Genomic DNA, 13969 nt, shown 5'->3' with positions numbered 1-13969 from the left:
CAGGGGAGTATCTATTTGTGGCTTGTAGACTGCAGTTTAGCATGCTTTTCTATATTTTTTTTTTATATATTCAGCCTTGTTTTGTATCTTAAATGTAAGGATTTTGTGAAAATCCTTAAACTGACTGCAGTAATATTGATGTTAAGTTTTGTAACTTAGAATATATAACACTGGGCAAAGGAAATTAAATGAAATGAAAATTAGTCTTTTGATTAAATAAGGGACATGTAGATTTACACTTCAATCCATTGACTAATGAAGTGCTTTTTGGGTCTGGTTCTTAGGACCCGATGTTCTGTATGTTTTAGATGTTTTCTTGCCTAAACACATTTGACTAAATTATCTCTCTAGCAGGTGAAGTTTGGGAGACACCTGGCAACATTAAGTATTAATGAGTCATAAATTGAGAAATATGAGCAATATTTTAGTATGGTAAACCAATGATATTTGTTTGAATTATTTTTAGGACTATTTTTAAACTAATTGTAGCTGTAAACACATTTAATAGTCTTGTTAAATCAGTATGTGGCTAGCAAAGCAAAAACTGGCAAATAAATGAGCAAGTATTCATTGGGGCTCATACTCAGGATCTCCTGCGCTGTGATAAAGGGTTCCTGACCTCTAAGCTACTGAGATGCTACATATTGTAAAGGTGCTATAGTAATACTTAAGACCACTAATGTTGTTTCATTTGATGAGAAGGTTATCCATGGTGCACATACATCGAGAGGTGAAAGGTGGGGTGCACCGTGGAGAGATCGCAAGTCTATCACAGAGCAACAAATCAAAACGACTTTGCAAAACATATCATACAATAACATGTTTAAAATATGTATTGATGTTTCATTTTAAATGATCGTTTTATCAAACATTTCCTGAATCTTTAAAATTAAAATAGCTTCAGGAACAGGGTGATTTAAGCTAAATGTCTTATGTAAGAGTTTTGCTAACTCATCTTACAACATTCTTGAAAACATTCCTAAGTTTGATATTTCTTATTCTTGGATATTATTTATATAGGAGAAATCTGTGTTTCTCTCCTTGTTCCTCAGAGTCTCCAGTCTATGTTTTGACATTGCTGCCATGTGGTCCGAGCTAACTTGTTCTCTGTGTTGAGTGGGATGTGTTGATTGGATGGTGTTAGGCCGAATGTGATAAAAATGTGTGGTGGGTTGAGTGCTATTAGTTTTTAACAGCCATTTTTTCTGCATCTCCTGGCTTTTTTTATTTTAACACTGTGCATCCTTACTGGCCTCTTTCTAAACATGGTCTATAAATACTGAGGGACATCAGACCCACTGACACTCCACCATGCATGCGATTAAATATTTAACATGATGATGAATATTTCATTGACAGGTGTATAGTTTCAGGCTAAAGATGGATATCTGTCTAAAAATACACCCATGGTGAGGAGATACACCAGTCTCCTGTCATTTCTGTCTCTTAATAATAGAGTACTCACTTCCATCCTTGTCGCAAGGATTTCAATGTTTCGAGGGCCTCCTCATCTGCCCATGACATCTGAGTCTATGTAAACCAGGCTCTTGCAGGGCAACAGTGGCCTGTCTTCCTCCGTGCTGATGGGCTCTTCGCCTCAATGGTTCATTGTGTGTGAAGGCACAAACAGCCAATGAGTCCACTGAGTGGACCGTTTTGTCACTGCTAAGTGGGTTCATGTTGCAGAAATTACAAAGTGTGAGTTAGATCTGAGCTTTTTCCACAATACTCCTTTTTTATGCTAGGTTCTAGGTTTATTAAGATTATAAAAAGCTACTGTGTCAATGCTTGGCCTAAGAGATTTGACATGCTAAGGAAGTCCACACTGTATTTGGGCTTGCCAACAGTTTAAATTAAATACACCAAAGAATAATTACAGCATGTCCAGCGTCTGGATGAGAGAAAGAACATTTGTGTGCAACAAAAAGAACTGTCAGGTTCAAGATATGGCAATGAAATGGATGAGACAGCAAAGAGGTCTAATCTTTGACCAGCCTGCTGAGGTGTAAAGCCTTTCTGACAGGAACATACCTACAAAACTAGTCTCATCATGTACACAACTTTTTTTTATCTGTTCAGGCTTACAGCTCTTTATGTTTTTATATCTGAAATCAGAAAATATGTAAAAGAAAAAGAAAAAAAAAGGTAAGGATAGCGCTGCCAAGAAAGCAGCTAAAAGTTTCAGAAAAAATAAATGTTACGTATGGAACAACAAACCCAGGCATTAGTGCATTACAAAAAGGACTCCATCTCCATCTTAAAGGTTGTTGTCATCATAAGGCAAAGAGTTGACGTTGTAAGGGTTCCCCTTTTTCCTCTGACAGTAACGATGTTTGGGTCAAAACACTTGGTCGAGCCCTTCAATTTTAGTTTAATCAGACCACAGGACATGTTTCCAAAAATCAAGGTAGGTAAGGACCAAGAGTACAAACTCTAATCTGGCTTTAATGTTGCTATTTGGATTGATGGCTTCTTCATCAACGAGTGACCTTCCAGTCCATGTTGGTATAGGACTTGTTTCATTGTGAATAATGACACACACGTATCAGCTTCAGCAAGCATCTTCACAAGGTCTTGATTTACTCATTTTGCACCTAAACATGTTCATCTCTGGGACACAGTTTTATGATTGGCTGAATATTCCTATAGTGTTTATAATTTCATGTAATTATTTGAACTGGAGAGGGTAGCTTCCTTAGGTATCTGGAATTTGAACCCATGGATTAACCAGAGTTGTGGAGGTCCATAATTCACTCCCTGATGTCTTGGCTTATTTTTTTTTAGATATTTCCATGATGTCACAGAAGAAAGCAGTGTGTTTGAGGTGTTGACCTTAAGATACATTTATAATAGTGGTTTCATTTAGTGCAAATGTTGTAGATTAACTTAAAAGAAGCTTACTGGCTTCTGATTTGAAAGCTATTTTAACAAGATCTTTTAAAAGATCAATACCTCCTTATTCTGCCATTTAGCAAATAGAAATGTTTTGATAAATGACCTGAAAGAGAAAAGGCTTAGTCTGAATAAATGTTAGACGGTGAGAAAAAAAACTAAAAGTTAAAGTTAAATGTCTCTTTTAGTGCAGTGTATGTAAATATTTGGTTTCAACTGTATGATAAAACAGATAAACACACACTTAAAATAAAAATGTAAAAGTTAGTGCCAAACCTATACAAAAGAAATGGCAAAAACCCTTTTGTTTTTGCTAAGATGCCACTTTCGCTCCCTGTGTTTCTGCAGTTGAACTTCGTGGTCCTCGCCGCCTCCTCACTACCCAGCATTCCTTACCTGGGATCCCAGTGGCACTGAAACAATCTATTGACCTGCGCACCTCCATGGACGGAAAATACAAGGAGATAGCTGAGGTCTGAACTCTCCCATTGAGCTAAACTAACATTAATAGGTTTCTTTTAAACTAACGTCAGTTTTACATGTTTCTGCTTCTGTGTGAAGGAGCTGTTCTCCCGCAGCCTGGCAGAGAGTGAGATGCGGAGCGCCCCCTACGAGTTTCCAGAGGACAGTCCCATCGAACAGCTGGAGGAGAAGCGCCACCGCCTTGAGCGGCAGATTAGCCAGGATGTCAAGTAAGTGACAGAAAGTAATGAAGCATGTAATTAATGCAGCAACACAGGTGGTTTTGTTTGCAAAGTGAAGATCCCTAAGTGAGTTTGGCTCCTCTGTGCTCAGGTTCGAACCTGACATCCTCCTCCGAGCCAAACAGGAGTTCATGAAGACGGACAGTGCCACAGACCTGGAGTGAGTCTGCAAAGATTTCAGTATTAAAGAAAAATTGCTATCATTAGACAAACTTTCATAGGTTTATGGATCTGTTTTCAGATTCATGAAGGAGCAGAGCCAGGCTCCTAATACGCAGGAGAGAGACCCGGTTCCAGAGAAGGAGTACCAGAGAGTCTCTATTTCTGGAGAGGAGAAATGTGGGGTGAGGAGCAGATGTTTAAAATGAGACTTTCTGTGTTTCTTCGCCGTTAATGTAACACCTCCTCCCTCATAAAGCTGTACTCTATCTTTACACCTTTTTTAATCCATTGCTGTTCTCTGCAGGTTCCATTCACAGATCTATTGGATGCTGCCAAATGTGTGGTGAAGGCTCTGTTCATTAGACAAAAGTACATGGGTCTGTCGCTGCAGAGCTTCTGCAGGACCACGGCTCGCTACCTGCAGGAGCTGAGCGAGAGACCTCTGTACTTAGATATCTATGAGGAGGAGGAGGATTTTGAAGAGACCACGGAGACCAGCATCACTGCAGGTTGGCACGTACAGCATCACTTCCCTGTATTCACACTGTTATAAGCAAGCAAGTAGAGATTTTTAAATCTTTAGGTCCCGCTTCTGCTCCCCCTTCCCTCCTGAAGGAGCTACAATCCACGCCTCCTACATAAACATGCAGGGCCATCGGTGAGAGCATAACTGCACTGACCTGAAAATAAGAACAATAGGACGATATAGCCAGCCAAGGTTGAATGCTATACTAATAACTCAGCCTACATCACATACAATGTAAGATGAATCCCCTTTCATTCTCCTCCCTCCTCTTTCACAGTTAGGTTGATGTTCAAACTACAGACTGACATTACATGTGATTTAGGTCTGGTTAGCATTCAAGCTAGGGGTGTACTGGCCTATTGTAAGGTAAGCATATTACAATTATTTACAGCATTATTTGTTTTTTAAAGAAACTCCTTATTATAACTCGTAAAAATACAATCATTTATTTTGTTTTTACCAGTTGAAAGGAAACTTTGACAACTCCTCATTACTTTTGAAACCTTGTCGATCACCAAGTTCACTCCATCTTTTAAAAGCATCTCTAGTGTAAATCTACTAAAAGTTTTGTAGGACATTTATATGATCTAAACGTTCTTTGAGAAGTAGAAAGTAGTCGAGGAATGGTAACTTCGGTCATTGTTTTGGTTGCTCCATTGTGCACCTCTCGGCTGACTGAGACGCCTGACCATACAGGCAAACATACTCGTTGATTGGCTCCTCCCTCCAGACAAATACGTGCCTCTCGAATTTGTTTCTCATTTTGCATGTCAAAAAACTGGTGCAATGTGAAAAAAGGACTAACCATAATAAATCCCCTAGTACTCCCTCCCAACCCATCTTGGGACAAAACCCCATTTAACAAATCAACTGAACTTTGTATTATATAACTTATCAGGAGCATTGAAAACAAAAAAGAAATGTTTGTAAAAGTTTGGTTTAGACTTTCAAATGGAGTCCAGATTATTAAAAGCAAGAAATAGCCCTTTAATTTCATAAAGACTCTGAAACTGCAAATTAGCATCATTCCCCTTCACTGCTGTATTTTCTGGTAGCGTTGTTCACGAAAAAGAGAGGTTTGTGCCGGGCTCAGGAAGAAACCCCTACTGATTACAGCAAGGGTCCTTAATATTTCTGCAGCAGCTCTGTTAGTTTAGTTTCTTCTATCATATATTGATGGCATTGGGGAGACTTTATAATAATATAATGTCATTTACCTGTAAATTGTTGCACATTATGATAAATGTTAAAGGAAATTGGTTTCAAATTAACATGTAAAAAGATAAATGAATGAACACAAATTAAAAGAAATGTAACAGGAAGAACAGAGTATTCGCATATATACTAAGTGATTGCATTGTCGCTGACTCTTTCTGGTGGTTGATTCACATATTTTCTAATTGTTAGCTGGATTTAATAGTCTTCACATGGCATGGAGGCCACCAGTTGAAGTTCCCCGTGATGTAGATTTTTAATACATGGACAAAATCTCTAAAGTTCACACCAGAATTTTCTGCTGCTAGTGAGCTCTTTGAAATATCTCACTTGGTGCCAAAGCTTTTGTTCTTTTGTTTAAAACTTCACCACGAGCGTCATTTGCATGTCTGCCTAGCAACTCGTTTAGCACGTTTGAAACAACAAATGAGCACCTTTCGCTCAACTGTTTTTTCTGACCCCACCAGCTGACCAGTTAGAGAAATTAGCACTTTTCAGGAGTGAAAGCCTAAAAACGCACAGTAGAAATCAGACATGCTTCAACATTGTACAATATATAAAGTAAAATGTGTTACTTTTTGTCTTTTTTTCTTTTACATGTTTTATTTATTTAACATCAAAGTATATGAAGCTATGGTGGTGGCCCCTCTGAATCTGATTATGAAATGCTAAATTAGCACAGTAGTACTTTCTCAGTGAAATATACCCTGGCACCCCCACAGATTTTAAGCTCTACAATCTGTTACACACCCCTGAACATGCTGCCACAGTGTGTGGGCTGCTGAGCTCAGATTGAGCACGCTTTTCTGCCCCCTCACAGATGCCCCAGTGCACCCATCTGCTTCTGACACACACCCGTACGAGAACCAGGACCCCGCCAGCATGCCCCCTGATGTGGGTTACGGCTGTAAGATGGTGAACGGCGTCATGCATGTGTACACCAGCAGGGACATAATGGAAAAGTAAAACATTCTCTTGGTGTTTCATGCTCAGTATGAGAAGTTATATGTTTTTAGACTCACGTGGAAGCAGGCAAAATTGTTTAACTGTAATATTGCTAACAGGAGCACAGAGCTGGACCTGCCATATCCAGACCTGCAGGACTACATCGCTGATATGAACGTCATGATGGCCCTCATTATTAATGGACCGGTGTAAGCTGCAGTTCCCAATAAATTCTGTTGACTTAATTATTTTATATGAGATACATAATACAGCCTTGCAAAAGTTTCTCTAGCCCTCAAATTTGTATTGCCATTTTATTTTATAGGCCAACATCATGTGCATAATTATGGAGTGGAAGGAAAAGGTTACAGGGTTTTCAAAATGTTTTATAAATACAAATCTGTAAAGTCTTGCATGCATTTGCATTCAGCACCCTTTATTCCAAGACCCTCAAATGAAATCCAGTGAAACCAACTGACCAAATATCTATATATAAAATCACCAGTGTGTAATTTAGTATAAATCCAGCTGTTCTGTGAAGGCCTCAGAGGTTTGTTAAAGAAAATTAGAGAACAAACAGCACCATGAAGACAAAGGAACACAGCAGAAAGGTCAGAGTGAAAATTGTGGAGATGTGTGAAGTAGTTTATTGCAGGATATTTGTAAAACAACTTTGAAAACCGTGTATTTTTTTTTTTTGTTTGTTTAATGTTACATAATGCACAACTTTATGTTGAGCCACACAAATCACAAAGCAATATAAATTAATTTGAAGTTTTTGACAAAATGTGAAAAAGAAGTGAGTGCTATGATTACTTTTGCAAAGCACTGAATATTTCAAATCAGTTTAAAACCAAATAGTGTGCCACATCGTCTCCCTTCCCCATAGAAAGTCCTTCTGCTATCGTCGGCTGCAGTATCTCAGCTCCAAGTTCCAGATGCACATTCTGCTAAATGAGATGAAGGAGCTAGCAGCACAAAAACAGGTCCCCCATCGAGACTTTTACAATATCCGTAAGGTAAAAATCAAACCTTTTTGTACATCATCATAATAAATGGCAGTAATCCAGAATCAGAAACCTTTTTTTATTCCTGTTTGTTTTACAGGTAGACACTCACATTCATGCTTCATCTTGCATGAACCAGAAGCATCTTCTTCGTTTTATCAAAAGAGCCATGAAGAAGTATCCAAAAGATATTGTGCACATGGAGAAAGGCAAAGGTCAGACACTCATGGAGGTGTTTGAGAGTATGAACCTGACAGCCTTTGACCTTAGTGTGGACACTCTGGACATGCATGCTGTAAGTAATACACCTTTTAAACTGGAGCTGGGATAATAAGAATAAAAGACTGCAACAAATAGTTTTATCTGTTTCCTGTCTCCAGGACCGCAACACATTCCATCGATTTGACAAATTTAACGCCAAATATAATCCCATTGGCGAATCCATCCTGAGAGAGATCTTCATCAAAACCGACAACTATATCGAGGGGAAATACTTCGGTCACATTATAAAGGTCCTCATTAGAAGCATAGACCATCTCTTTCACTTTAGACACTGCCTGTAAAGTCCTGACTGTATTGTTAAAGCACTAGCGCCCTCTAGTGACTGTTCTCTTCACTGCTTCTCAGGAAGTGATGGCTGACCTGGAGGAAAGCAAGTACCAGAACGTGGAGCTCCGGCTGTCCGTCTATGGGCGCTCCAGAAACGAGTGGGACAAGCTGGCCAAGTGGGCCGTCAGACATCAGGTCTACTCCAACAACGTGCGTTGGCTTGTACAAGTGCCACGACTATTGTGAGTTTCTCCATTGGTGTAAATCCAACATGTACTCAAGTATACGCACTCAAATACTAGAGGGTATAAAGTGCCAGTATTCAATAAATACATATGCCATTGAGAAAATGTTGATTTATGCAATAATAGAAGAACAGTTGGATATGAAATATAATATATATATATATATCACAATAGGAAATGTAATATTTTAGCTGCTATGAAATAAATATGAACATCATTTATTCAAATTTAAACTGACTTTAATATATAACAAACACAAGTTTTATTTAATGGTTTATAAATTTAATTAATCTGTTGTGTAATAATTTAATAACTGACACATTTATATAATTATTTATACAATTTTTTCTCATTTGTATAATGTATTTATTGTTGTATTATTTAAACAATCATATTAAAATATTTAGCAAATTATTTTTATGATAGATTGTGACACTTTTAAACCAATATTCAATAACAGTTTTGTATTTGATGTCATTTTGTATATTTAGTACACTAAAAGTGTTAAAACCTTTACAGGGCTACTTTTATAGTACTTCATACATTCATATATAAACACCCACTAAATGTAATAGTTTTCCAACCGTGCTTATGCATAGTAATATACCTTTTTATGTCATTCTGCTTTTTACAGAGTAACACAAGTTTAACAAGCTGATATCCCAGCTGTGAGAAAGTTTTAATGCAAATGTGTCATTGAGCTTTTTGAGTTACTCACAAAACAACCATATGCATCATTATTGTTATTATTGTTTGCTTGGATCACATTTCATTCATAAAATGTGATTTAAGGTAAACTTCCAGATTCAGTATCACATTGTTTATCTTTTATCCATGTTTTCTTGTTCATCTCATTCTAATAACTTCCTGTTCTAATCTTCATTTCCTGTTTTTTTGCTGAGGCTGCTTGCAGATAGGACAATCAGATGTACTTTATTAATCCCAGCATTAAAATTGCTCCGTTGTGAGATTTATCTAAATGAATGAATTGGTTACTTCTTCTGCAATAACTTAACTTCCTCCTTTAGGTTTCCAAACAGCCAAATATCATTGCGAATATCCGGCACACTAAATAAGTGCAACAGTGATTTATTACTGAGTTATTAATTTGTTTTTGTTCTTCTCTCATAGTGATGTCTACCATACAAAGAGACAGCTGTCCAACTTCCAAGAAATGCTCGAGAATATCTTCAGGCCTCTGTTTGAGGTCACAATCAACCCTGGCAGCCATCCAGAACTGCACCTCTTTCTTCAGCATGTACGGCAACTTCACCGAGAATCTACGTGAATCCGATCCTCCACATTACCTTCACATCCTCCTCAGAGGGTTTTCTAACAGATCTGCACTTTGTTCCCTCACAGATTGTTGGCTTTGACAGTGTGGATGATGAATCCAAACCAGAGCAGCATATCTTCAACCTGGACAGTCCCCTGCCAGCCAACTGGACAGAGGAGGACAACCCGCCATATTCATACTACCTATATTATATGTATGCAAACATGACTGTGTTGAACCACCTGCGCAGGTAAGTTAGAACACACTTTAGTGGATCTGGTAGTTTAATGTAATTGTTGAAGGTCTCTACCCAAAGAATAAATTCTCAAATCCTTTAGTTTTATCACTCATTTCTTTGTTGCGTGTCACTGGAGAAAAGCTTAAAATGTAGATATATTCAGGCTGTGTTCCTCGCTGGGTTCCCACTATTTACGCTGTGTTTTAATTCCAGGCATCGTGGGTTTCACACCCTTGTTCTGCGCCCTCACTGTGGGGAAGCGGGGCCGATCCACCACCTGGTGTCTGGGTTCATGCTATCAGAGAACATCTCCCATGGACTGCTGCTCAGAAAGGTGGGACTCCAAAATCACAAACTAAATTTGTGCAGGATATGTTTTTATTGGACCTTTTTAAGAAACTTTAAATTTAAAGGAACTGGTCAGAACATCAGGCCTATTGAATACGAATGTTTTTAGGTTTACTTTCACCTCTTTAAAATACTTTGAGAAATAAGGGAATCCACCATGTGCATGTTACAACATCATCTCCCTGTTTCTCCTCCAGGCTCCTGTGCTGCAGTATCTGTATTATTTGGCTCAGATCGGCATTGCTATGTCTCCTCTCAGCAATAACAGCCTGTTCCTCAGCTACCATCGTAACCCTCTGCCAGAGTACCTGTCCCGAGGGCTCATGGTTTCTCTGTCAACAGACGATCCTCTGCAGTTTCACTTTACCAAGGTCAGGCCTCACCAACTCACAACTGAAGTCAGAGTTTCAACAGAACCTCTACATGGAGGCAGCAGTGGCCTTCATCAAGATATTTAAAAAACTCGTAAAGACCAGCATTTAAATAAGTAATAAATAAACTGAATAATAATTATAAAGAGTAGGTATGCCTATACCGCCTACTTGAACTTTGTTGAATTCATGAAGGCCACATAAGAAAAGAAGTTAATCATTACATACAATAAAGTTCTACAATTAAAAATTATTACTTAATAACAAATAGTTTGAACCCCTTAACACATTGGTTTAGCACACAGAGGTTAGCATACATGTTATGTTATTTTTTATTGTTTGTTTGTTTTATTTAATAACTAAAACAAATATAAATAAAAATATCAATTTTCAGTCTGCTTTCATTTACTTTCACCTTATAAAGCACATGAAAATATAAAGTTTAAATGTATAATAAGAAAATATACAATCATTTTTTATCACCTATGCAGTCCTCCCCACATGGCCCTGGTGGGGCCATGTTTCGTCACGTTACATCCACACCCTGCGATGGTTTTTATTTAAGTTTTATGCAACAGACCCACACAAACTAGGGCATAGCTGTGAAGTGCAAACATAAATTATTCATGGTCCTAAACACTGTCATTTCACTATGGTTCCAGCTGCAAGTTTCTACCAGCTTTTCACGTCTAGAGACTGAAATTTGTTGAATATACATTTTTAAGTCTTGCTACAGATTCTGGCATGGATTTAGGTCTGGACCATGACCGCACTATTCTTACACATGGATATGCTTTAATCGAAACCATTTATTTGTAGGTATGGATGTAAAGTTAGCATGGTTGTCCTGCTCAAAGATTACAACCCTGGTTTTAAGTCTTTTGCGGCAATGGCTTTTTTTCTTGCAACTCTTCCATAAAGGTCATGTTTTTAGAGTACACAGCTAATAGTAGTAGTGTCCATAGAGTCTTCCACCTGAGCTAAGGACCTATGCAACTCCTCCATAGTTACCATGGGCTTTTTGGATAGTTCCCTCGTTAATGTGCTGGTGTCAGACTCTTTATCTACTAATTAGGTGACCTGAAGGTAATTGATTGCAGTGGATTGTATTCAGGATTTTTGGAATAAATGTTGGTTAAATACAAATGCACTCTGCACTTTTCAGATTGTCATTTTACTTCAACTTCAAAATTCTTCACTATTCTGTGTTGGTCAGTTGCATAAAATTTAAGTAAAATACATTTAGGCCCGACGTTGTACTCGTACTCGTCGTCTTCCGCTTATCCGGGACCGGGTCACGGGGGCAGCAGACTCAGCAGAGACACCCAGACGTCCCTCTCACCAGACACCTCCTCCAGCTCCTCCGGGGGGAGCCCAAGGCGTTCCAAGGCCACGCTGGAGAGACATAGTCCCTCCAGCGTGTCCTGGGCCGTCCCCTGGGCCTCCACCCGGTGGGACGTGCCTGGAACACCTCCCGAGGAAGGCGTCCAGGAGGCATCCGGTATAGATGCCCGAGCCACCTCAACTGGATCTTCTCGATGTGGAGGAGCAGCGGCTCTACTCCGAGCCCCTCCCAGACGGCCGAGCTCCTCACCTTATCTCTAAGGGAGTGCCCGGCCACCCTACGGAGGAAGCTCATTTCAGCCGCTTGTATCCGGGATCTCGTTCTTTCGGTCATGATCCAAAGTTCATGGCCATAGGTGAGGGTAGGAACGTAGACCGACCGGTAAATCGGCTCAGCTCCCTCTTCACCACAACGGATCGGCACAGCGTCCCCATTACTGTGGCAGCCGCACCGATCCATCTGTCGGTCTCCCGCTTCATTCTTCCCTCACTCGTGAACAAGACCCCAAGATACTTGAACTTCTCCACTTGAGGCAGGAACTCCCCTCCAACCTGAAGAGAAAAGCCCCCCTTTTCCGGTTGAGGACCATGGCCTCGGACTTGGAGGAGCTGATCTTTGTCCCAGCCGCTTCACACTCGGCTGCGAACCGCCCCGTCCCAGCCGCCCCAGCCTGAAGTTGTAACATGACAAAATATGAAGCAGTACAAGGGGTATTAATATGTTTGGGAAGCAGTGTAGTAGAAGTGACTTTATTATAATTCACTTCACTTTAGTTTTAGACCTTATGGTACACGTGTTGGCAATAGTCTGCCTTTTAAAAGGAGCTTTTTTAAACAAGATAAATTGATCTAGATTAAAATCTACTCTTGGTTATATTTAAATCCTGTTTGGGAAACTGCCCTTAACCTGTACTGATTTAAGTGCATGTGTTTATGTTGTGAAGGAGCCCTTGATGGAGGAGTACAGCATTGCAGCTCAGGTGTGGAAACTGAGCTCCTGTGACATGTGTGAGCTAGCCAGGAACAGCGTCTTAATGAGCGGATTCTCTCATAAGGTTGAATTCATCTTTATAACACATTACATATTAACTTGCTTTACTGTTTAACTGTTATAAAATAGTGTATTGTTCTGCAGACATGTTTTATTTCCCACTGCTCCCATCAGGTGAAGAGTTGCTGGCTCGGTCCGAACTACATCAAAGAAGGACAGGAGAGTAATGACATCAGACGCACCAACGTCCCCGACATCCGCGTGGCGTACCGCTATGAGACCATGTGTGAGGAGCTGAATTTAATTACACAGGCCATTCGCACAGATGAGCTGGAGACCATTGAGGAGGAGGGGGCACTGTGTATGGGAGCGGTGCAGGCAGAGACTTGAATGTGCAGCACAGACAGCTCAACACAGTCCATATTTCCACATCAGGACATACACTATATTCTATGCACTTGCATAGAAACATATTACACCTGTGAAAGATAAGAAAAACCTTCCATATGGGATGATCATGAGCTGCTAACATCAGAAATTAAAATCTGTGTTACCCCAGTTTTCTTCCTTTAGTTTCTTGGACTGTTTGCTTGATTTCTGATGTTGTTTCCAAAATGTCACTATTTCCTTCTACGAGTACCATAGGCTGTTACCATATTCTGTGACCATTTATGTTCAATGTCTGTAATTGTTGTACAACGTCTTACACATTTACAAAGTGAAACCGAATAATAAACAGAATCAAAGACTGACTGTGAAAAGAGAAAAAAGTTAAACAAGGCATTAAAAATAATATATTTACCAGATCTGCAGTTAGGATCAGGAGCATGGAGTTCCAGTATTTGGCTACTTTTCTGGCTATTTAAGGGTTTTATCAATATTTGTTTTTTGCTAACTAAACACATTTTTTGAGCATCACAAAATATTTTACCACAATATGTTCTACTCTTGTTGATAGTTTCCTGTAAATTTACAGCATTTTATTTTACAGTTGGTATGTAGTTTGTTATTGAGCCTTGCAGCCACTGTTCCTGCTGTAACGCCAGACTGTAATGCCAAACTTACTATAACAGGAGTAAAAAAGTGAATAGATTTACCATCCTTGAAATTTTACAGGTCACTTCACAAAAAGTTCAGAGCCATCTGCAGAGTCTGC

At 39.3% G+C, this 13969-nt stretch overlaps 1 protein-coding gene across 6 annotated transcripts in view; it reads left to right on the top strand.

The window, feature by feature from the left end:
* ampd2b (adenosine monophosphate deaminase 2b) overlaps positions 1–13250 on the top strand; it is a 28473-nt gene extending 15223 nt beyond the window's left edge. For all 6 annotated transcript variants that reach the window (XM_047375351.1, XM_047375358.1, XM_047375373.1 and 3 more), the window contains 17 exons: positions 3241–3365; positions 3454–3584; positions 3688–3756; positions 3838–3940; positions 4063–4267; positions 6320–6461; positions 6564–6653; positions 7334–7463; positions 7552–7746; positions 7832–7963; positions 8079–8242; positions 9377–9503; positions 9608–9771; positions 9973–10093; positions 10305–10478; positions 12767–12877; positions 12988–13250. In XM_047375351.1, coding sequence (XP_047231307.1) covers positions 3241–3365; positions 3454–3584; positions 3688–3756; positions 3838–3940; positions 4063–4267; positions 6320–6461; positions 6564–6653; positions 7334–7463; positions 7552–7746; positions 7832–7963; positions 8079–8242; positions 9377–9503; positions 9608–9771; positions 9973–10093; positions 10305–10478; positions 12767–12877; positions 12988–13203 — 2399 coding nt within the window. In that variant the 3' untranslated portion in view covers positions 13204–13250. The remainder of the gene's footprint in view (positions 1–3240; positions 3366–3453; positions 3585–3687; positions 3757–3837; positions 3941–4062; positions 4268–6319; positions 6462–6563; positions 6654–7333; positions 7464–7551; positions 7747–7831; positions 7964–8078; positions 8243–9376; positions 9504–9607; positions 9772–9972; positions 10094–10304; positions 10479–12766; positions 12878–12987) is intronic.
* Positions 13251–13969: the final 719 nt, after the last annotated feature.

The sequence above is a fragment of the Girardinichthys multiradiatus genome, chromosome 1 (genome assembly GCF_021462225.1).
Source record: "Girardinichthys multiradiatus isolate DD_20200921_A chromosome 1, DD_fGirMul_XY1, whole genome shotgun sequence".
NCBI classification, from domain to species: domain Eukaryota; kingdom Metazoa; phylum Chordata; class Actinopteri; order Cyprinodontiformes; family Goodeidae; genus Girardinichthys; species Girardinichthys multiradiatus.
The sequence above is the reverse complement of the archived record's forward strand: the minus strand, read 5'-3'. Positions and strand labels throughout refer to the sequence as shown.